At 46.4% G+C, this 21,360-nt stretch overlaps 1 protein-coding gene across 2 annotated transcripts in view; it reads right to left on the bottom strand.

The window, feature by feature from the left end:
- Positions 1 to 782: 782 nt before the first annotated feature.
- TTLL4 (tubulin tyrosine ligase like 4) overlaps positions 783 to 21,360 on the bottom strand; it is a 65,605-nt gene continuing 45,027 nt past the window's right edge. For both annotated transcript variants that reach the window (XM_037849323.1, XM_037849324.1), the window contains 18 exons: positions 14,429 to 15,998; positions 13,459 to 13,568; positions 13,090 to 13,153; positions 10,239 to 10,363; positions 9,679 to 9,789; positions 9,135 to 9,211; positions 8,293 to 8,484; positions 8,110 to 8,192; positions 7,737 to 7,865; positions 7,014 to 7,136; positions 6,612 to 6,710; positions 6,152 to 6,286; positions 5,561 to 5,698; positions 4,349 to 4,451; positions 3,202 to 3,412; positions 2,987 to 3,057; positions 2,536 to 2,621; positions 783 to 2,104 (listed from right to left, as the gene is read on the bottom strand). In XM_037849323.1, the coding sequence (XP_037705251.1) occupies positions 1,846 to 2,104; positions 2,536 to 2,621; positions 2,987 to 3,057; positions 3,202 to 3,412; positions 4,349 to 4,451; positions 5,561 to 5,698; positions 6,152 to 6,286; positions 6,612 to 6,710; positions 7,014 to 7,136; positions 7,737 to 7,865; positions 8,110 to 8,192; positions 8,293 to 8,484; positions 9,135 to 9,211; positions 9,679 to 9,789; positions 10,239 to 10,363; positions 13,090 to 13,153; positions 13,459 to 13,568; positions 14,429 to 15,900 (3,588 nt within the window). In that variant the 5' untranslated portion in view covers positions 15,901 to 15,998 and the 3' untranslated portion in view covers positions 783 to 1,845. The remainder of the gene's footprint in view (positions 2,105 to 2,535; positions 2,622 to 2,986; positions 3,058 to 3,201; positions 3,413 to 4,348; positions 4,452 to 5,560; positions 5,699 to 6,151; positions 6,287 to 6,611; positions 6,711 to 7,013; positions 7,137 to 7,736; positions 7,866 to 8,109; positions 8,193 to 8,292; positions 8,485 to 9,134; positions 9,212 to 9,678; positions 9,790 to 10,238; positions 10,364 to 13,089; positions 13,154 to 13,458; positions 13,569 to 14,428; positions 15,999 to 21,360) is intronic.

The following is a 21,360-nucleotide window of genomic DNA, read 5'->3' as shown; positions in this document are numbered from 1 at the left end:
CAAAGAATTGAAGTTGGTTTCCAAGAAGTCATCAGCTCAGCAAGGCCTCCACAATAAAGCTGCATGGCAAGCGCCTAGTTTTCTCTCAGGGAAGCTGCTTACTGCCCTTATCATGAGGTTGCTATTGACATCTGCACTAGAACACTGTAACCAGGTAGGGCAAGAGGGAATTAGCTACAATTATATTGGGAGAGATTTAACAAGACTGCCAAAGACTTCTCTCACTAAGGCCTGACTTTGAAGTCTTTATTAAGCAGTTGCTGCCCAGGGCTTTCCACCAAGCTTTCTTCAACATGGTCTCAGGACTGGCTGGCACAACCATCTACTCTGTGGCCTTGAACCCAGTTAGGCTTCTCAGTCATCTTTCCACAGCTCCACCCCAACTCACCACAGAACTCCAGGGTAGTCTCTAACCTTCCAAACTTTAGAGGGAATGCGGACATCTAGAGCGCAGGATGAGCCTGAGTAGCCAAGTTTCCTGCCTAATGTGCTAAAGGGAAAATTTATTACCAGAGACATTTGGTCAATTGGATTCTTGGGTGCCCTGCTGCTAGGAAAACTAAGTAAAGGAACTGCAGGGGCTGGGGACGGGGGAAGCAGCAATCAGAAGGGCCGGGCTAGGGAGGAGCGTAGTTCAAGGGAAAACAACTTTTCTGATCCAAACTTTCCCCAGTCCTTGTGCTTCCTGAACTCCACTTTCCTCCGAGAGAGAGGAGTTTCTAATTCAGGAGCCCACGTCCCTTACAGTCTGTGTATGTACAATTCACTCAGTCAAACATTTATTGAACAGTCACTGTTTACTGAGCCTAGGGAAGGGAGGTAGATTCAGTTAAAAGTATACGAGGTTAGCCAGAGGTCTGACTGGAATCCCATTCTACAACAGCGATTGCTCCGGAAACCCAATCACCACGTCAGTGGACCCTGCTTGCCGTAGCGACTGGTGAGCCAGACCCCACTGAATCGGGGGCAGTGAAGGGAACAGAGCATAACATGAGACTTCTGGTGTTGTGGGGAAACCATAGCTCCTTCCACCCTCCCCGGGGACTGTGATCCTTTGCTATATGGACATAGAGTACTGGGCAACTGGGATAGTCTGGGCCCCTTCACTGGGGCCATGGGAAATTCACCAAGCCCACAGAACCTTTCACCTCACAGAGAGCCAAGGCTGAAGAGGTGATATCCACAAGTCTAGACGGATGAACAAGTAGTGATGTGAGGTCAGAATAGGAATACCTAGGGCTACTGAGTGGGTATTTGGAAGAAGAAATGGTTTGGAGGAGGTGAAGTCCCCAAGACCAGATGGGGCATAGGGGTTGACAGGAAGTGGATTCATCATGCCGTGGCCTCTTTTGGATAAAGTTTCTGAAGGTTAGGAGTAGGGAAGAGGGGAAGGGTTGAGAACCAGAGGAGATGAGGACCTTCAGAGGAACACCCTCAATGAGAGAACAAAGGACTTCAGGCCAAAAATGTTATGTTTTCTACTCTTGAGCTACAACTCAATTACCTCACCAAGGCCTAAAACAAACCACACATGGCTCTCTGAAGGTAAAAAAACAAACCCTACTTTATAAGGCTCTGTGGCCATCACTGGCTACTCTGCTAAGATAAGGGGTGCCACCCAGGCAGACAGGTGACAGAAGGTAAACCTTCCTCACTTTCTTTCCATCCCAACCATCCCTCCAGTCCTATAGATACTTATCTCTGCAATTCAACCATTTCAAAAAAATACTCTGATGAGGGGCAAGGTGGAGAGGATAGGGGTTCAAGCTGGCCTAGGCCAGTTCCCATGAGGTAGCTAACACTCCCCAGGTAGCTCCTGGGGAGGGGCTAGTGGAGGGAGGCTGGTCATGGGCCTGCAGCAGCACGGAGGGAATCACTGGTTGCCTGGGAACTGGGGGAAGCAGGAAGTCTTGAAGTCTGCCCAGTGTACTTGATCACAGGCAACATCTGGGTAGAGAGGCTGGACTCTTTGCTGGTATCCTCACTGTCCTTTGAAGAATTGAGTTTCTTGGGGAAAGGGAAAAGGCCAGCTTGAGTCTTCTTGGGTTTGGAGGTGGCCCCGTCCTCAGAGACTGGTAGACTTTCCTCGAAGGAGCTATGTTTTCTGAGGGGAACAGGTAAAGAAAGAAATGGATGAGATACTGTGCAGCTGAGACCTTAAAGTGTGATCTGCCTGCAGAGAATGGACCAGGTATTCACAACATTACGGTGTTGTGGACCATAATTATATAGATATATTAGTAACCACAAAATATACTTTACTGACCTGAAAGCTTGTGAGCTTATGTATAAGTGTAAAAGTGTGTGAGGGTAGAAGGGCTAAGGATTTCCCACAGCTAGGATTCTGTGACTCCAGCTCTGCTCCACTGGGCATACCAAGAGCCACTGGGAAGAGGTTATCGTGGCTGCCTGTTCTGGGACCCCCACCAAATCCCTGGATGGAGAATGCTGATCTCATCAGTTTGGGAGGAGAGAAGGAAAGACAACTCCTCAAACTCAGACCCAATACCCTTCCCTTACCCAGACAGCACTCACCCCATCTTGCCAACCTCCGATTTGCAGAAGGCATTGAGCATCACATCACCCTTTGGGACAGTCAGAAGTGATGTTGGGAAAGACCACTAAAAGCAAAGAAAGCAATGCAGGTAAAAGGGATAGGAAGAGGTCAAGCAGATGTGTTTGGGGTTTTGGGACATTCTCTCCAGCTCTGCCTGAATGATCAGCTCTTCCCATGGACCCATGAGAAAAAGTTTTGGTTCTTTCCTGAGCCAGACTAGGAGTTGAGGCCTGCAAAGCACTTTTTGATCCTTAAATGAAAGGCACCCAGGAAATCCTGGAGACAATTATTCCCTTGAAAGGGAGGGGTCAAAAGATATGAAGGCAGAACTTAAGGGAGAAGTGAGAGGGTCTGTACCTACACCCACCCATGCTGCACTCTTAAGGCACAGGAGAAAGGAGCTGTCCCCCCTCCACCGACATCACTTACCACTGGAGCAGAATCAGAGATGACTCCTGTGTGGAACCCTTTGTAGCACCAACTCCGAAGCAGATCTACTCCTAGGACAAGATTAGCAGGGGTTGGGACTTAAGAGGGTGGAATCAACTGGCCAATTTGCCTTGCAAGAGTAGTCCATTTCCTGGTCTACTAGGATTTAATCTCACTCTAAACATGGCCCCCTGCGGGCAGGGAGGGCGCATCACCTTTGAGTTTGTTGCCATGGTACTTCTGTTCCCACTGGGTGGTAAGAATGTTGAAATATCGTGGCTGCTCAAAAAAGCGGAGATAGCGAGAGGAGACACAAGAAGGAAAAATTCGTTCGAATTGACCACGGCGAGAAAACTCATCTTCCATCTCGACCAGAACCCGAACATCATCTGGTGTCAGGACATCCAACACAGATGCATAGAAATCCTATGGCCGAAAGAAGAAGGAGGAAGAGTGTGAGCCACAGACAGAAAAGCAAGAAGCTGGGAGAGGAGTAGAGCTCCAAGACTCTCAAGGGACCTTCAAGGCAGCCTGGGCCAGCTCTGGACCTCACTGTTTCTAAATCTACTAAACTTAGCTGGAAGAGGAAGGCACTCTTGATGGGGTACAGAGGTCAAGTGGTTTGTTGGATGGAGTCAAGATGAGAATCCAGCAACTCAAATTTGGCACTGGCCTTGTGTTCGGCCACTCTTCCCATCTGGCTTTCATTTGTGCTCTGAGAGAAATCATTCTTCCCAAGGACCTCACTGTAACTCTCAGGGAAAGAAACCCAAAGGGTAAAGCTCTGACAAGAGGGGCTAGTACAGCGTTTTGCTAACAGGAGTTTTGAAAAGCATGATAGAAGGCCATCAACTCTCTCCTAGGATGATGTACACGTCAACAAATCTCTAAACATCAATGGAATCACAGACCTCAGTTAAGAAACTGCTCTCATCTAGAATGAGCAAATTTATAGGATCAAAAAATAGATAATAGGTTACCAGGAGCTGGGGGAGGGGGAGAGGGGTGGGGGAGGATGGGGTAGTTAATGCTTAGTAAGTACAGAGTTTCTCTTTGGGGTGATGAAAAGGTCTTGGTAATGGATGGTGGTGAAGATAGCACAACACTGTGAATGTAATTAATACCACTAAAGTATATACTTAAAAAATGGTTAAATGGAAAATTTTGTGTTATATATATTTACCACAAGGGAGAGAGGGAGGCAGAGGGGAAAGGGGAGGAAAGGGGAAGGAAGGAAGGAAAGAAAGGAAGAAAGAAAGAAAGAAATTCTGCTCTGGAGAAGAAAAACAAGTTGCCCTGAGGTCCCAAATGTTTACCCATGAGAGTTTTCTGCTGGCGATGGGTGGAAGGCCAATCTCCTACCTGATCGGGAATTTTCTGAGTCAGATAATAGGCTTTCTTCATCTTCTGGGCAGTGAAGTGCTCTGGAGCCATTCGACATCTGTCCCTGAGGGAGCTGGTCAGGCTAAGGCAGGGGGTGAAAAGGGAGCAAAGGGCAAGGTCAACTGCTTCACAACCTGCAGAGGGGCCAGCCCAGTAATGCACCCTCTTTAAGAGCAGACAAAAAAGCATGGGCAGATGTTTGTTACTTGAGTAAATCAGACTAAAAAGCACTCTACTCAAATAGCCTGTATGAGAGTCAAATATCAAGTACCGTGGAAGAATTAAAAGAGTGCAAAGCAACTGAATAATAAAGAGGACCCTGGCATAAGCCATATCTCTATGTACTTAAGTTTAGTCCAATTTATTGAACACTTACTGAATACCCAGCTCTGCCCTAATGGCCAACTCTACTGCTTTCTAGCTGAATGAGCTTGGATGAGTTACTTAACCCAAGTGATCTTCAGTTTCCTCTTCTGTAAACTGAGGATACTAATATCAACCTCATGGGGTTGTTGTGAGAATAACTTACAGGTTTTTTCTTACACACGACAGGTATCAAATAAATATTAGCTCCCTCCCCTCAAAAGTGGGTTTTTTTTGTTTTTTGTTTCTTTTTTGTGGCTATGTGAAAGAAAGAGAGCCCATCCTGAGCTGGCTTCATGAAGATGTTGCCTTGAACTAGGTTTTAGTGGATAGATGAGGTTATAACAGTGGGTCTGGCTGAGGGCATCTCAAGAGGAAGAAACCCCATGAAGAGAGGAGAGGGCACTTTGGGGGAAGGGCAAGAGGCAATGACTGGCTGACTTGACCCTTAAGGTTCCTTCCAACCTTGAGGTTCTGAGTGATTGAGTCTGTCAGAAGCACAGGGGACAAGGGAAGCAAAGGGAGATGTGTATGGGAAAGGGAAGCTGAGGCCTCCTTACTCCTCCTGGGTAAGGAGTTTAAAGTCAATTCTCCAGGCCCTGTGGGGATTCCTGAGCAGGGGAGCAATAAAATCAAACAGACTTTAGGGGCACCGAAGTGACCACGGTATGTGGGTGGATCACAAGAGCAGACTGAGAAGCAAGGGAGACCAGGCAGGAGGATATCATCAAACAGTCCCATTGAGAGTGCCCAGAAACCGTCCGTTCCCAGGATCACAATGGGCTGTTAATTCTGCCAGCCAATCCTCAGGGAAGCAGGGAGGCTGACCTGGTGATGGAACTGCTGGAGCTGCTGGAGCTGGAAATGATATCTTCTGCATTGGGCAGAACAAAACCAGCCAAGTTCAGAAGGTCACGGATCATCTGGCCTTTGATGCTGATGTCCAGTGGAGAATTGGAATGGAGGCTTCAGGGAAAGGATGCAAAGAGTAGTCAAAGCAATACTCTAGAACTGTCTCTGGTCATATTTTCAATCAGTGCTAGCCTCCTTACTCCCTGGTTCCCTAGGATGAAAGAGGCTCAAACATCCAAACTCATGAGGACCCTGATAGGGGTCTACTTGCCCCAAAATAGTGAACAACTTTACTCAGGGTAGTACCTTTCCATGACCTTGGTTTACAAGGGGAAAGCAGGCAATAGGAATCAAGTTTAAGAAGAATAACTTTTAACAACCTTTCTCCATTCTTAAAGAACCTTGAGACAATGGGAAAGAATGAGTGAAAAAGCAAACAAACAGACCACGAAGGGAAAACAAAAATCCTAGTGAAAGGTCTTCCCAAAGTCAGCAAGACAAGAGTGGAAATGGGACCACGAGGAGACAGGAAGGATTCTACTTGAATGCCCTGAGAATACCACCTACCTTGGGGAAATGTTGACTTCCAGGACCCAGGGCTTGAGGTTCTCATCCAGCATGACATCAAAACCAAAGAGCTCGTGACAGCTGTAGGGGCGCCGCACATACATCTTGAGCAGGTTGGTCACATAGGGTTCTGATCTGGTCATGAGAAGGAATTATTCACCCCAGCTACTCCCAGAGGGCCCTGCCCAGAGCTGTTCTGCCAATGGAAAGGCCCAGAGATGGGAGAGAAGAAACAACCCAGGAAATTGAGTTCTCAGGAGATGCCCCTGACCTGGAGCCAGAGCCTGGGGATGAAATTCAGTGAAAGAACGAGAACGTAACTCTATTCACTTCTTTCTAACCCTGTCCTCAGAAATGGAACCACAACATGGTCAAAGTCTGATGCAAAGAAGTACGGAGGCCAATGAGAAAATAGAAAGTTCAATGACAGGCCCCACACCCCAGGTGGCACGTGACTCACGAGATGATAGTTTTGACAACAACATCCTTTATCTTCTCCCAGATGGCATCACTATTAACTCCCTTCTGGCTCAGGTAGTTCCACAAAGCCTTCAGTGCCCTGCACGGGGAGGAGAAGAGAATGCATGATGGGGATTATATTCTAGGAATAGGTGATAAAGAAAAAAAAAAGAAAAAGAAATGAGAAGCCTATAGGTTATTTTCTTCTTATCTCTTCTTTTGACATTTTGAGTTAAGAAGATGAACTTGGACATAAGCAGCCCAATTCTGAATTGACAAGTGTTTATGTTACCTCTGGGTCTTACGTTAACCTTCCAATCACCATCCCACTGTACGTCCCCAAACCCCAGAACCCTGTACTCCTCTAGGCCTTCCCCTGAGTGGGACACTATTCCCCCCGTACCATTTGTGGCCCTGGCAGGCTGTTTCATCTGCATTGGCCTGGTACTCAACATTCTTTTTGTTGACACTGTAGTTGGTCAGGTGCATGAATTTGTTGCCAAGGCTCTTCATGGAAGGGGAATACCTGGACGTGAGAAGAAGGGTAGAGGTTAAGATGGTGAGATAGAGATGGAGAATGGTCCAAACATTTTCCCAAATCCTGAGGAAGTAAAGGACAAGTACACAGATCTTTTCAGATCCACATGGGCATGCGCAGTACATCTGCTGGCAAGGTTTTAAACACCACATCTATACCTATCTCCTTTATCCTATCTTAGTCCTGCAAGAAGACCCCCGATTCAGTGAAGTAGAGAACATCCTCATTTCTGATTTCCCACCTTTCCCCTTGCTAACAAAAACCATCAAATGGGAAGTTCATGCTTAATAGGTACAGAATTTCTGTTTGGGGTGACAGAAAAGTTTTGGCAATAAATGATAGTGATGGTAGCACAACACTGTGAATATAATTAACACCATTGAATTATGTATCTGAATGTGGCTAAAAGGGGAGATTTTAGGTTTTATATATGTTATTAAAATAAAAATTAAAAACAACAACAACAACAACAACACTAAACAACAAAACATTTGTTATTTTCTTTGTTTGGTGTCTTCTAGCTTCCCTCCCTCCAAAGAAAATAAATACCTAAAGCTGTCATGGTGACACCTCACCACTACCACATACTTGCAACTGGCAAAGCGAACGAGTCCGTCTGAAAAGAGGTAAATCCGCAGAGGATCGTAGGAAGTGACATAAACATAGATCCGCAGATCAAATTTGCTGCCACTGATGAGGTAGGGTTTGTGCAGATACCTACAAGGGGGAAAGGTAGACTTCAGGGAAATTATAGACAAGAGAGGGTCCAGAGGGTAATGGAATGTAGGGTTCTATATAGCAAATGTCAGTAAGACTCCCTAAGATAAGGACCTTGAGACATCTGGCTAAGGAAGGTCTTTGGCTGGAGGACCAAGGGCAGAATGACATTGTAAAAATGGAACCTCCAGGCCAAAGGAGATGGGAAAATGGGGAGAGGAATATGAGCTGGAGATAGGCTCACCTCTGCACCAAGAGGGGCCTTCGCTTGGGAAGCTGACTCCACTTGTGAATGACCTGGATGCCAATGCCTCGGGCTGATGCTGGCTGGAAGTCAAGTGGAGAGGAGATAAGCTTGGTTTCTGGTCCAATGCTTCCCTGGTCCCACTCTCTGACCATGGTTTACCACCCACTGCGATCTACTCACTGGCTTCACAATCCACTTCTGGCGACTGCTGTTCTCCCAGGCTTTGCGCAGGAGCTTGGCATCTTGGGGGAGGATAAAGGACTGGGGGAAGAAACTGAACTCCTTCTTACCAAAGCGGCTCTGCATGCGGGACAGGTTCCGCCACAGCCGATCCTTCCGTCCAATCTGGAATGAGCCTGGGAAGTGGTTTAGCTACAGAAGGGAGAGCAGAAAGAGAAGCCAAGGTGAGACCATCTTATCACTGCCTAATGGTCTTTAAATAGTCAGCTGCTGAGCACTGACCAAAATATGATTAACACCCCCAAAAAATATCCACAATAAAATGCAGTTCCCTCTGGGAGTTTATAGTTCATGACATATAACAGTGATTAAGACAGACATGATATTCACTTTAGGTACAAAGAAAGAGCTATTAAAACTTTTTCCATGACAGCCTATGACACAAGGACAGGAAAGCACAAGGCATTTAGTAAGTCCGGGGACAAGGGACTCATTCAACCTAACATGAGACCAGAAGTCCTCTTTACAAATATTATTCAGCTTGGGGGAATGTAGGCAATATGTAGTGGTTATAAGGAAAATATAATAAATTGAAAAGAGACGATGCATCTCAACACGTATTAGAGGGAAAAGTGTCTTTTAGAGGCTGGAACTGCACAAGACACAGCTCAACAGGAGATATGTGTGGTCTGCTGGTGTCTCACACTGTACTCTCCTTATGCACCTTCTCCACAACCCTATGAATCTTTTTGACTTCTCCATGATCATCCTCCTCTTTCCTCTCCAAACCACCCTCCCTAGTCCAGAGTCTAGAAGAACAGCTCCTCAGAAATGTCCCACACCTTCTGATGTTCCCGAATGGATCGGAAACTAGGAGACTTCATGTGGTGACCCCAGCAACCCAGCCAGTCATCATTTCCTGCAGAAGGCACATCAGGGAGTCAGTCCTGTGGAAGCAGCACCTGGACAAAGAGAGGCCCAGAAGCTCCCAAAATATCACTAGGCCTGGGCACAGCTCCCAGACCCAATTTTCTAAGAGTTGCCAGAGCTACCCTATGTGAGTTCCTGGGGCCAAGGACGGAACCGTGTCCCTCCCAATCTTGAGCGATAGGCCAAGGCCCAGAGAGCTCAGTTCTTCAGAGCTATGCCATCCCTGTGAGGCTGGAAATTCCAGGACATTCTGAGTTAAGAAGATGAACTTGGATACAAGCAGCCTAATTCTGAATTGACAAGTGTTTATGTTATCTTTGGGTCTTACATTAACTTCCAGGACAGGGTCCCCAGCTGCCCCCATATAGCAGTAGGTACTTGGATGTAGAGCTCTTCTCCTGCCAAGTCCATCTGTCAGGGTGAAGAGGACAGGCTCACGGTAAGGAAGTAACTCACTCTTGCTGATTTTGAAGTGGGACCGTCCAATAGTCTGCTTGACAATGTTGGGGGTCACTGTACTCATCTTCCACCGGAGCAGCTTCCTCTGCTCCCAGGGAAGTTTCTCCACTGAGGAAAGGTTTGGGGGAGGGTAGGGGGAAGGGAGAGGCAGGAGAGTCATGGTGAGAAGAGGAAAAAAGATGGCACTGTTGTCCATCCTTCCCTGGACAAGTCACTAAGTACTGCTCCAGATCAGGGTTTCCAAGGAGCACACTTGGGTGAAGAAAGGGGGCTGTGCAGGATGAGGAGTAAAGAAAGGAGGGGAGGTTGAAAGGGAGGAAAAAAACAAGGTTAGAGGGCATGAACTAAGCATGAATTATGAGTCTAAGAGGGTCAGCAAGAAAAAGGTCCCCACATTGGACCTATAGATGAGGCAAGAAACTGAGCCCGAAGTGTGATAACTGCCCATAATAGCCCTTCTGGAAACCCCCTCCCACGCTATCGTCACCGCCTCCCAATTTAGCTGCCATCCTTCTCCCTGGAGACTCTTCTGGGCTTAAACACTTGACCAGGTTTACCTCTCTCATTCCGAGTGCCAAAATAGATGGTGGGGGGCACATTGGGAAATAGACTGTAGATGAGGGCTGGTCGGACAACTTTCTCATGATTGGAAAGGGGTTTGGTCAGAATCTCCATGCAGCTCCTAAGAGGAAAAACAAACGTGGTAGAGAAAGAGGAAGTAATAGCTCTCAAGTGCTGTATATATTATGTATAATTTCTTTAGGGATGTTGTCTTTTAAATTGTGATTTTAAAAAAAGACAAGCGCTCAATAATTATTTTGCAAATATTAATCCATAAGGTACTAGTGCTAACCCACATACAACTACCCTATTAAATATCACCTAAAAATAAGGTTTTCCAATGTTCGTTCTGTAATATAGCTCTGAAATTTCCTGTGACAAGCCACAGTCTGGGGAAGTCCCTAAAAAGAGTGGTTCTGTGAGGGGGTAATGAATTTGGATGCATACTAGTAAAGACAAATGAGAAGATAAAAAGAATGATATGGATAATTAAAAGAGATAAAAAGCAGAAAAGATCGAAGAAGAGGTATAGAGATTTAAAAGAAAAAAAGCAACCGACAAGAAATAATGACTCATTTTAACTATCTAACTCATTTTATATTTTGGTTTATCTAAAGATTCAAGGATGGTTAATGCTCTTCTCCATTTTGGAAATGATTTGTGGCACTAGTTTTTAAACAAGTGTGGTAACTCAAGTCTAGATCTGATGAACAGATGTGTCTGAGATCTGGGACAGTGGGCTTTAGGAATTTCTACTGTTGCTCTGAAAATGGCTCAGTCAAGCCTGTATCAAGGAGTCTCAAAATAAGGAACATCTCAACTATCTGTCAGGTACCAAATGACAGATCCAGATACCGTTTCTTTAAGTAACATTGAAAAAATAGAGAGAATAGTTATTACTCTCTACACTGAGCTGGTATGATCCACAAATGTTGTTGTAAGATTAATTTTTAGCTTACAAAAAGCTAAAAAAGTTATTTTCAGCACAACAGAAATAGGCACTGTATGTAAATGAAGTGTTTTAAACCTTAGAGATTTTTGATGCATTTTATTGGGTCAAATTAAATACTAATTCTCAATTAAATAATCCCAATTCAATTCTATTCTTCATTTCGAAAAATTTTTACTTCAAAGACTTTTAATTTAAGATCACTGAAAAGCAAGAGTTAAGATTTAAAAACAAAGACAGATGGGGATGTAAAATGGTATAGCCACTCTGGAAAAAGAGAAAGCCAGAGAAAGGCTGAGTGAAAAAAAAAAGCCAATCCCAAAAGATTACAAATGGCTAACATTCCATTTGTACAACATTCTTGAAATGTCTAAGCTTTAGAAACAGAACAAATTAATGGTTACCAGTGGTTAATGAGGGGATGGGGGTAGGCGAGAAAGTGGGTATGGCTCTCAGGGTAACACAGGAGATTTTTGCAGTGATGGCAATGTTCTGTATCTTGACTCTATCAATGTCAATATCCTGTTGTACTATATTGTACTAAAGTTTTGCAAGATGTTACCACTGGGGGAAGCTAGGTGCGGGGTACAGGGGATCTCTTTGTATTATTTCTTCTAACTGCATATGACTCTACAATTATCTCAAAATCAAAAGTTTAAAAGGAAAAATAGACAGGAAACCCTTTTTAGCTGGCCTCTCAAAGAGTATTAGACTAATCCTCAAGGGACCTGTGTTCTAGCTATGGGGCACCCCAGAGTCTGGGCGCCCCATATGTTGGGCAAGCCTTGTTGAAAACTATGACCTTGGAATAGCTACTAAATTTCTCTGGTCATCAATTTCTACATCTGAGAAAGGAGGCTGGACTTCATGACCTCCATTTCTAAAATTACATGACTCTTAGAAAAAGAATACAGCAAAAGGAAATGCAATAAACCATTAATAGTTATTACTGCTGGATAGAGGAAGAGAGGTACTATTTTCAATGATCTCTGTGTTTTTCCGAAGTTGTCAAATTTTCTATAATAAATATATAAATCTTTAATAATTGATAAAAATAAGATTTTGGCAATTCAAAAATATTTCCGATTTCAGTCATCCTTAAAATACAAAGTGGTTTGGAATTCATCAATCTCCTTTTGCTTGAAAGTCATGTTTTAAGCCTTGGATAGATAAGAAGGTCTGTACAATTTGTAGGAGTTAAATTAATTAATGGGCAAATGATTAACAACCCCCTATTGTGGGTTTTGTTACCTTGTATCAGAAAGGCTAGATAAAAGGCTGTGTGGCTTTTTTGGTTCCCCACTTAGAGATGAATATCACTTAGACTATACCAAAGGCAGTTATTAAAATAATAAAGGTTAAAGCTAGAGAATTTTTGATTCAATTTCTTACTATTAAGGTTAATGTCAATCTTATTTTCCAAAATAAAACTACTCAGAAGGGAGCAAAAGTGCATTTTTAAAAGCTCAAATTAGTGGTATATCTATCTCAAAACTGTTTCTGATAGTGGAACACATTTTATAGGGCAAAGTTGCAATTACCATTGGGTAGATGGCTTAAGATCTAAGAATTTAACTCAAACAAACATTACTATGGCTCTTCATTAACTACCTATTAATTTTCTAAATACTTACTGGATGTATTTGCTTTTTACATCAACAATTTACTAGGGCCTGAAGCCCAAACTGCAGCCTAAGAAATATGGTACTGACAAGATGTGCTTCTGGTCCCTTCCATTGCTCCCTGAGTTCAAAAACTAAAATGTCACCCTAAAACTCTATTGAAAATGATTTAGAGTTCTCAGGGCAATTTATGACCTGGGTGCTTAAGCGCTTTAAATAATCTTAAAGTGCTAGAAAATGAGCCGTCTACCAATGATTTACACAGCCAATACTCACTGAGAGATCACTGCTACTGACTCACTGGGGGAGACAGCACTGAATGATGAGCACTCCGAGTCTCCTGCAGGGAAGAAGAGCACAGAAGTTCTAACTGGGAGAAGACTGCCAAGCCTAGACATCTCTTCCTTGGACACCCTGGGCTCAGCCCTTTTTGTACCCTACTGCCTTGCACTGCCTTCCTTGAGCAGCAGGGAGAAGGTAGGGCTGGTAGGACAGCATCCTAGAGCCTGAAGTCCCCCCAGAAGCAACTGCCCACTTTAGACCCCCAAGACAATGATTAATGTAGGCGATGATATGAGTCAAGGACGTGGTACACAACTGTCTTCATGAGACCAAATTCCAGAGGGGAAAGGGTTCCCTACTCACCCTCCTCCTCTTCATTCTCCTCGTGGCTATGGCAATCTTCCAAACTATCCACTAGCTCTTCTTCTTCATCTTCGGCCTCAACCTGGTCTAGATGGAGATCAGTAGCTGAACTATAAGAAAGTATCAGTGTCTCATAAGAGAGGTCACAGTTAAATTCTCCCTCCTTCATCATCTCCCAGTGTTTACCTCTTCCCCAGTCACCAATCTACTATCTCCTGCCTGGACCTCACAACTCATTTCTCGTGCCCTCAAAGCTTAGGTCTAGCCACAATTCAACCATACATCCACAATTCTGAATAGAGGTACTCTGTCTTCCATCTCCTTTGAAGTCCCTGATAGCACATAAGTACAGCATTCTACGTACAAAAAGTCATCAATGAATGCCTGGTAATTGACCCCAAATGTTGCCTAGGCCTCTCTCTGGGTATGTCAGAACAAAGATAGACCAAGATTCCAGAGGTGCAGCAAAGCACAAGAAAAGAAGCCAAGTGTGTGCAGGCCCTAACTCTGAAATAACTGTCATACCAGGAGTAATTGGGAACCTGATTAGTTTGGAGTAAGTAGGAATGTCACAGGTCCCAATGCTTGGTATTTGGGATTCCTATTTCTCCCCTGGTTACACCCTGAAGCACAGGTCAGCAAATTCTTTCTCTAAAGGGTCAGACAATAAATATTTCAGTTTCGTATGCCATTTGGCCTGTTGCAACTACCCAAATCTACTGTTGTAGTTAGAGAGCAGCCATAGGCAATTTTAAATAGAATGGGTGTGATAGCATTCCAATAAAACTTTACTTAGGAAAGCAGGCAGCAAGCAGGATTTGACTTTGCTGACCCCTGCCTTAAGTGAAAACCAAAACTCTAGGGCAGCTAAAAAATCCAACCAACCTTCAGAGCTATAGGGTCAGTGTCACCAAATTATGGTGCATATATTCTACTGTTCTAAATGAACCAATGACTTTCTCTAACTTACCCAATATCCCTAGCAGGTGAGTCCAGCTGCCTGGCTTCTTCAGGCCCCTTCACAGGCTGGCCCAGATGAATGGAAGAGAGGTGGGTAGCCATGTCAGCCACACCAAGAGGCTGAGGGGGAAAAGGGGGAACTGGAGCTTTGTCACCTCTAAGTGGTGTGGTGTGGATCACAGGTTCACAAGCAGAGCTGTGGCTGAGCCCATTGGCATGTGAGGCAAGGAGGTGAATGCTGATACGTTTGGTACAGAAGACTGTACTGTCCAACCCCAAGGTGTCTGAAGCACCAGGGAGGATCCTGTTGTCTATTCCAGCATCCTCCTGAGGAAACTGCTGCCCTACCATGGGAGGTTTCCACCGCCTGTTCCGGTTGAGGAGGTTCCACTGGAAGCCAGGGCTCATAAAACAAGATTGTTCAAGCTCATAGCCTTGCTTTGGCATTTTCTCAAAGCCTTTTGCAGTTAACTTCCTCACAGCCTGAGTGAACCGAACCTCCTTAGTCTGAGCCTGGGAATCACAGTTGTCATACAGACCATAGGAATGTGGCTCTGTCCTCGTGGCTGAGTTATTCCAATTGAACTGGGGAGAGGCAACACTGGTGATGGTTATGTCTAGGGAGCTAGGATTAGACATGGTGGTATAGGCAGTGGCATCACCTAGGACAGTGCCATTGCTTTTGGGCACCTTATGTTCAATAGGCTGGGGTGTACAGTCTCCAGTACCCCCTGAATGCCGCCAGGAGACAAGTGGGATCCTGGGGGAGGATCCTGGCTTCAGGCCCTCTGAGGCCTGTGACAAAGGCACTTTAGTGCTATTTGGCCGCATGAAGGAGTTGTTATTTAGCATGGGCTTGTAGAAGGAGGAGGGGGAGGAGAGTGGAGGTGGGATCTTCCCTGAGATGGCAGAGGCCAGGTTCTTCCCTGAAGAGTTTTCCCCAGCTGCTCCCAGTGAGAGGTATGGCTCTGTGGATGAGGATGCCATGGGCTGGGCCATGGGGGAGGCAGTGAGACTAACAGGGAGGCTCTTTTGAGGGAGAGAAAAAGGTCTTTTTCCTGATGGGTTTGAACGTAAGCAGAAAGACTCCAGTTGCTGGTATGGTTTGTGCCTGTAGTTGGAGCGGCGGTACAGCAGGGTACTGCTGAACAAATCCGGGAGGGAGTGCAGGGAACAGGAGTTGCTGTGGCCTGCAATGACAGCTGTGGTCCCAGAGCTACAGAAAGTGCTGGGGCAAAAAAAATATGCCGGCCGGGGGGGGACACCCAGGAGGCCTGGACCCAACCTTGCTGACAGTGTCCCCACGTGCTTCTTCTCCAGCTTCCAGATTGGTTTCACCTGCTGATGGGCCTGAGACCAGACTTTGCCTTCAGCGGGTTTCTCAGCTGGTGGGGTAGGCACTGTGCCTGAGGGACCACTCTGTTTGAAACTGTCTCCCCGGCGGAGGCCAATACCGTAGTGCTCTGTTCCTGCTGAGGCCATGAGGGGCCCACATCATGGCCACATGGCATCTTGGCCCAGCTCCAGTAAGGTGTCACACACCTCCAGTAGTAACGGCTGCATCCTTGAAATCTGTCAGCCTGAAGGGAGGAGAAACAATTGGGAACATTACAGTCCCAGGAGGACAGACACCACGCTACAGTGGTCCTCAAGTGAACAAGAGTCCCACTGCAGCCTTTCCTAGGCAACCATTCCTGGCTGTCATTTGGGACCCTGGGAGAAGAACACTAGGGTTCCAGGGAGTTTGCAGTGCTTCTCCTGCTGCCTTCCCAAAATCAAAGTTGACTTCCTCAAGGACTGGGCCTTTTAAGGCTCCACAGTTGTTGAGTCTGCTCACACACCCCCACTCTCACACTCAGAAATCTCTTTCCTGACTCTCCAAAGAAAAGCACATCTTTCTCCTCATGTAAGACATTACATGAGGGACTTCTTCCCCTAATCTGACACCAGTGTGGCTAGAAATGCAGCAAGTCTGGGGTAACAGAGAAACAAGCCAGTATCTTCCTCCTCATCAACCAATTCTGAAAGGTCAAAGATCATTTGAAAAACATATTTTACATCCACTGCCCCCTGACAAATTCCCATCTGCTCCTGGCTTGGTGCTGCTTTTCCTGCCCAAGTGTGACAAGTTTAGATACAAGCAGAGAATTCCTTTGCTGATCCTTGGAGTTCATTCTGTAGCTGAGACAGTAAATTTCACCTTGACAAATATACACTTAAATTCCAATCCACATGTTGGTGGGAAAAAAGAAGAAACAAAATGGAACTAGACATCGACATGATTTTACTTAAAGTGACTTATTTCCAGTAGCATTAGGGGGATAGGAGAGTTCAAGGAGTAAAGTACAGAGGCAAGAAGGAGCACAGAAGAAAAACTTTCTTTATTCCAGATTCCAGATTTCAGATTGGCCTGATCTCAGGAAGGGAGAGCGAGCCTGTTTCATACGCTTTCTCGTTCAATGCTTCCTCTAATGCAAAATCTCTGAGCCAGCTTTGTAGATCTGGGTCTCAAACAGCCTGTTCAGCAGGGTCACATTTTCTAAATCAAATTCACAAAACAGTATCCAGTTTTCACAACTGCAGGGAAGGGTAAGTCTGCTTTCATGACAGCATCCAGAGGATAAAAAAATAAAACCCCTGTATTCATCTGGGATAACTCTGAATTGAATTCTGACATCCCTATCAAGTGTTTTCAGAGTGGCTAGAGGGAAGGAATTCGCATAGAATTTTTTGCTCATGTTACATTTAAAACACAAACTTCAACTGGGCAAGGACCTTGTATTTTGATAAGAGAACAACAGCCAAGGAAGATTCAAGATTCCTGCCTACTGCTATCAGGAGGAACAACAACAGATAGCCTAACGGAGATCACACGATGTCACCCTTTTCCTATAAAGGCTAAATGACATGTATTCTTTCTCAAAAAGAGTACAAAAAAGCAGAACTCAACACTGCGAATATTCAAGATGATACTGGGCTAAAAACAGTATAAATGCTAAGATCAGAATTTGATGCCAGTAACATCAAACTGAAGTGACAAAAAATGGACCTTCACACAAGTCCAAACCATGGAAATGCTGTGCTGGGGACAATCATCTTTGGTGTGCTTAAGAGCCAAATCCTGACATAACTTTACAAGATTGTGTGTATGTGTGTGCGCACTTGTGCTTAGTGTTATGTATACTCAACCGATTCACAGTTCCAACTCACTTAGTCCTCTTTCAGGAAGCCACAACCTGCCTCACCAAAGCAACACAGGAGACACATCAAAGTGATGGGGGAAAAAAGGCTAGGGAAATGGAAACTTGAGCTGGTACCCCCCTGAAAAAACATCCTGCTTGTGGCTCCCTGTGTGCATCATGCTATCTTAGATCTTCATGCCTTTACAAGTGCTGGTCCCTGAGGTCCTTTCCTTCTCCTTCATCTGGCTTAAAAAAACCAGCTCAAACATCACCTTCTCCAGGTACCTTCCCTAACTCCTCTTGAACCAGATTCTCACTTCGAGCATTAATAAGAGACTAACTCATCTGATGGGGAGCAGGGAGCACATCTTTCCCCAACAGATGAACAGCATAGTGTCTGGCACACAGTAAGTGCTCAATAAATATTCTGTTGAACAAACTGAGGCAGTATAATAAATGAAGGAAAAAGAAACTAGCACTTTTTGGGCACTTAATGAATGCCAGGTACCAGGCTAGGTATTTTACCTATGTTATCTCATTTAATCCTCACAAAAATCTTACATTTAATTTACTGATAATGAATCCAGGACTCAGAATTCTAAGTAATCTTTCTATAATTAAATAACCAACAAATAGTGGTGCCTTGATTAAAACCCAAGTTTGTCTGACCCTAAACTGCCTCTTAAATGAAACACATATTTAGTACCTGCTCCTTCACTTACTCCTAACCTTCAGGTACAACACAAAAGCCAGGCTGGAAACACTCTTCCATTGTTTATACTGGGCCTCTTTATGGGTGAAGGTAGCACACTGCTACCTTCACAGCAACACTACAGCCAATCTCACTCTCCCTCATGACCATAAGCACCCACTGCCCATCACTTCAGGGCTAGGTGAATGTGGAGAGCCGTCTCCCGGGACGGGCATAGCGCATGCGCTGTAAACCTGCTCCAAAGTCCCCCCGCCCATCGAATGAGCCAAGATGGCGCCCATATCCTGCTTCCGCTTATGACGTGCACACTCACTATTCCTATCTGCCAATTGAGTGCATATGCGCGGCGCTAGATCATTGGTTATGAGTAGAGTACTTAAGAGTTTGCCCAAGCGAACCTCGGGGAGACAGCCCACTAGGAGCCGTACCTGACGGCCACATCGAGGCTGCTCTCCCGCGAGGCACTCTGCCCCGCGTGGAAACCTGTAACAGAGAATGCTTATCTAGCTTCAGTAAAAGACTTGCTCTCGCAACCGCCGTGTGGCTCGAGTCGTGACTTCCAGCCAGGTCAGTTTGCGTGGTCTGCATCTCTCTCTCTCTCATCCCTTGTTTCTCCCCTCGCCGGCCGGGGAACAGGGGTCGAGCGGGGCGGCGCCGGACAAGTGGTGGCCCGTACGGGGAACGCTCCTCCTCCTGCCTCGCTCTCGACGGTCCCTCTGTGAGGAGAGCAGCGCTGCGCATCGAGCTTACGGCGGACTTCCCGCGCCTGATCAACGCGAGAAGGTGAGTGCGTCTTATTACATGATAGTTAGGGCCCGTGGGTTTTCAGGTGACCCCGGGGGACTCGGAAGAGCTCTCCGAGTGACTGAAGTATAGTGCCGACTGCAATCATGGGGCAGTCCGGAAGTTCACCTCTCTTAGCTCCCTTAAAGAACCTTTTGAAACAACGGGGTATCTCGGTCAGGAAAAGCTCCCTTCAGCGTTTTCTTGATGATGTTGATACTTTTGCCCCTTGGTTTGCCTGCACCGGCAGCCTTAGCCTACCCTCTTGGATGAAGCTCGGTCGCGACATAGACCGAGCGCGCCAGACGGGCGTGTGTATGGACCCGATTCTAGTACCATATGGGAGACCGTCCGTGCGGTCCTTGAACTAGAATCGGCTGCCGGCCTAAGCCCGTCCTCTGCCTTGCAAGAAGCACGGTGCGCGCTCCAAGAAACCCAGTCAGTTTCGTCAGCGGACGGCTCCTATAAGGGCAAACCGCCGGAGTCCAGTGACTCTGACTCAGAGTCAGATAGCGATACTGGCGAGGAGGCGGAAGCATCCCCGCTACTTGAGTGGGAGGAGCCTCCCGCCACACCCGTGCGGCCTTCCGCCCCGCCAATGTCTACCGCTGCACCCCCAGGGACACCCCAGCTCCCAACTGACGCCTTGGGCGGTCCCACCAAAGGACCTCGCCGAGAGCTCCCTCTAGTGGCCATGCCCAGTAAATGTAATTATCCTTTGCTGCCAGACCCGGAAACCCCGATGGGCCGGTCAGGGGAGGGGCAACCTTTGCCGTACCCCCCGCCCGAGTACACAGGCCCTCAGGACCCTTTGCCATTAGGTAGTGGTGGGAGACATTTCTGGAGATGGAACCCTTTCACAACATTTAGACCTTTTGGCATGCTGGGTGGCTACCAGCCACTTGAGCCGCAGCCAGTCTCAGAAATGTACCCGGTTATTATCAATCCCCAAGGTGGCAATCAGCACGAATCATATGATTACAAACTATTGAGGGAATTGAGGCAGGCCGTCCATCAGTATGGCCCCAATGCCCCTTATACCTTGAACATGATCGAGAACCTCTCTGCTCTAAATCATACACCCGCAGATATTTTTCAGCTAGCCCGTGCTTGCTTGCCGTCAGGCCGATTCATAGATTGGAAAGCATGGTTTGAGGAGTTAGCTGAAGAGCAGGCCGCAAGGAATGCGGCGGGGAGACGTGGCGGGTGGAATGCTGACATGCTGTTGGGGAGAGGCGCCCATGCCCAGAACCAAACGGGTTTCCCACAAGAGGTCTACGCCCAGATCTTCCGCTGTTTTGTGGGTGCCTGGAAAAAGCTAACAGGTAAGGGAGAGGCTCAGGCCTCACTCAGCAATATACACCAAGGCCCCACAGAACCATTTGCGGATTTTGTAGCCAGGATGCAAACCGCAGCTGAGAGAATCTTCTCAGATCCAGGAGTAGCAGAGACTGTGGTTAAGCAAATGATTTTTGAGCAGTGCAACAAGGAGTGCAAAGTTATCCTGGCACAAAACAGAGCAAAAAATTTGACAGAGTGGGTCAGGCTCTGTAGAGATACTGGCAGCCCTTTAACTAATGCAGGTCTAGCTGCCATGCTAGCTAGCTCCCTACAGGTGGCTACAAAAGGCCCGAGAACCTTAGGGGCAAAGTCTAACGGGTGCTATGGCTGTGGCCAATCAGGGCACTTTAAGAGAGATTGTCCCAATAGACGTCAGCCCCCTGCCACTCAACGGTTTGGCGAACCAGGTGCAGTAACCAGGCCGTGTGGCCGTTGCCACAAAGGCCCTGACCCGGTGCTCAGCTGGGCCAGAGGCTCTGTTTGTGTTTTTCCCCAGGAACCAGGACGTCAACCAGTGTGGGTTCCGGAAAGACTGGTGAGAACCGTGACATCACCTGAAGAAGCCAAGGAACAGCTGTCAGAAACGCCAACGAATATACAACCTGAACCATTAGACCAAGCCTCCGACCCTGCTGATGATGGCGACGACCGACAAGACGATAATAGTAGGACTGACCACCCCGCGGTTGCCCAAAAAGAGGATCGGCGTCCAAGAGGCATACCTTACCCGAGACGTGCTACGCCGCCACAATCAGATGCTGAACTTAAATTTCCAGGCCATTCAGAAACTCCTAGCGGAGATAGATGAACTTGGACTAGAAATAGATGGACTCTGGAGAGTTCTCCAGCAGACGTGTGATACCCGATGGTTATTCGGGAGGCTTTGTGTCACCCCGGTTAGGGTGAACTTGACAGAGGAGCAGC

The sequence above is a fragment of the Choloepus didactylus genome, chromosome 9 (assembly GCF_015220235.1).
Source record: "Choloepus didactylus isolate mChoDid1 chromosome 9, mChoDid1.pri, whole genome shotgun sequence".
NCBI lineage: Eukaryota > Metazoa > Chordata > Mammalia > Pilosa > Megalonychidae > Choloepus > Choloepus didactylus.
This window is presented reverse-complemented; position numbering and strand designations above follow the sequence as displayed.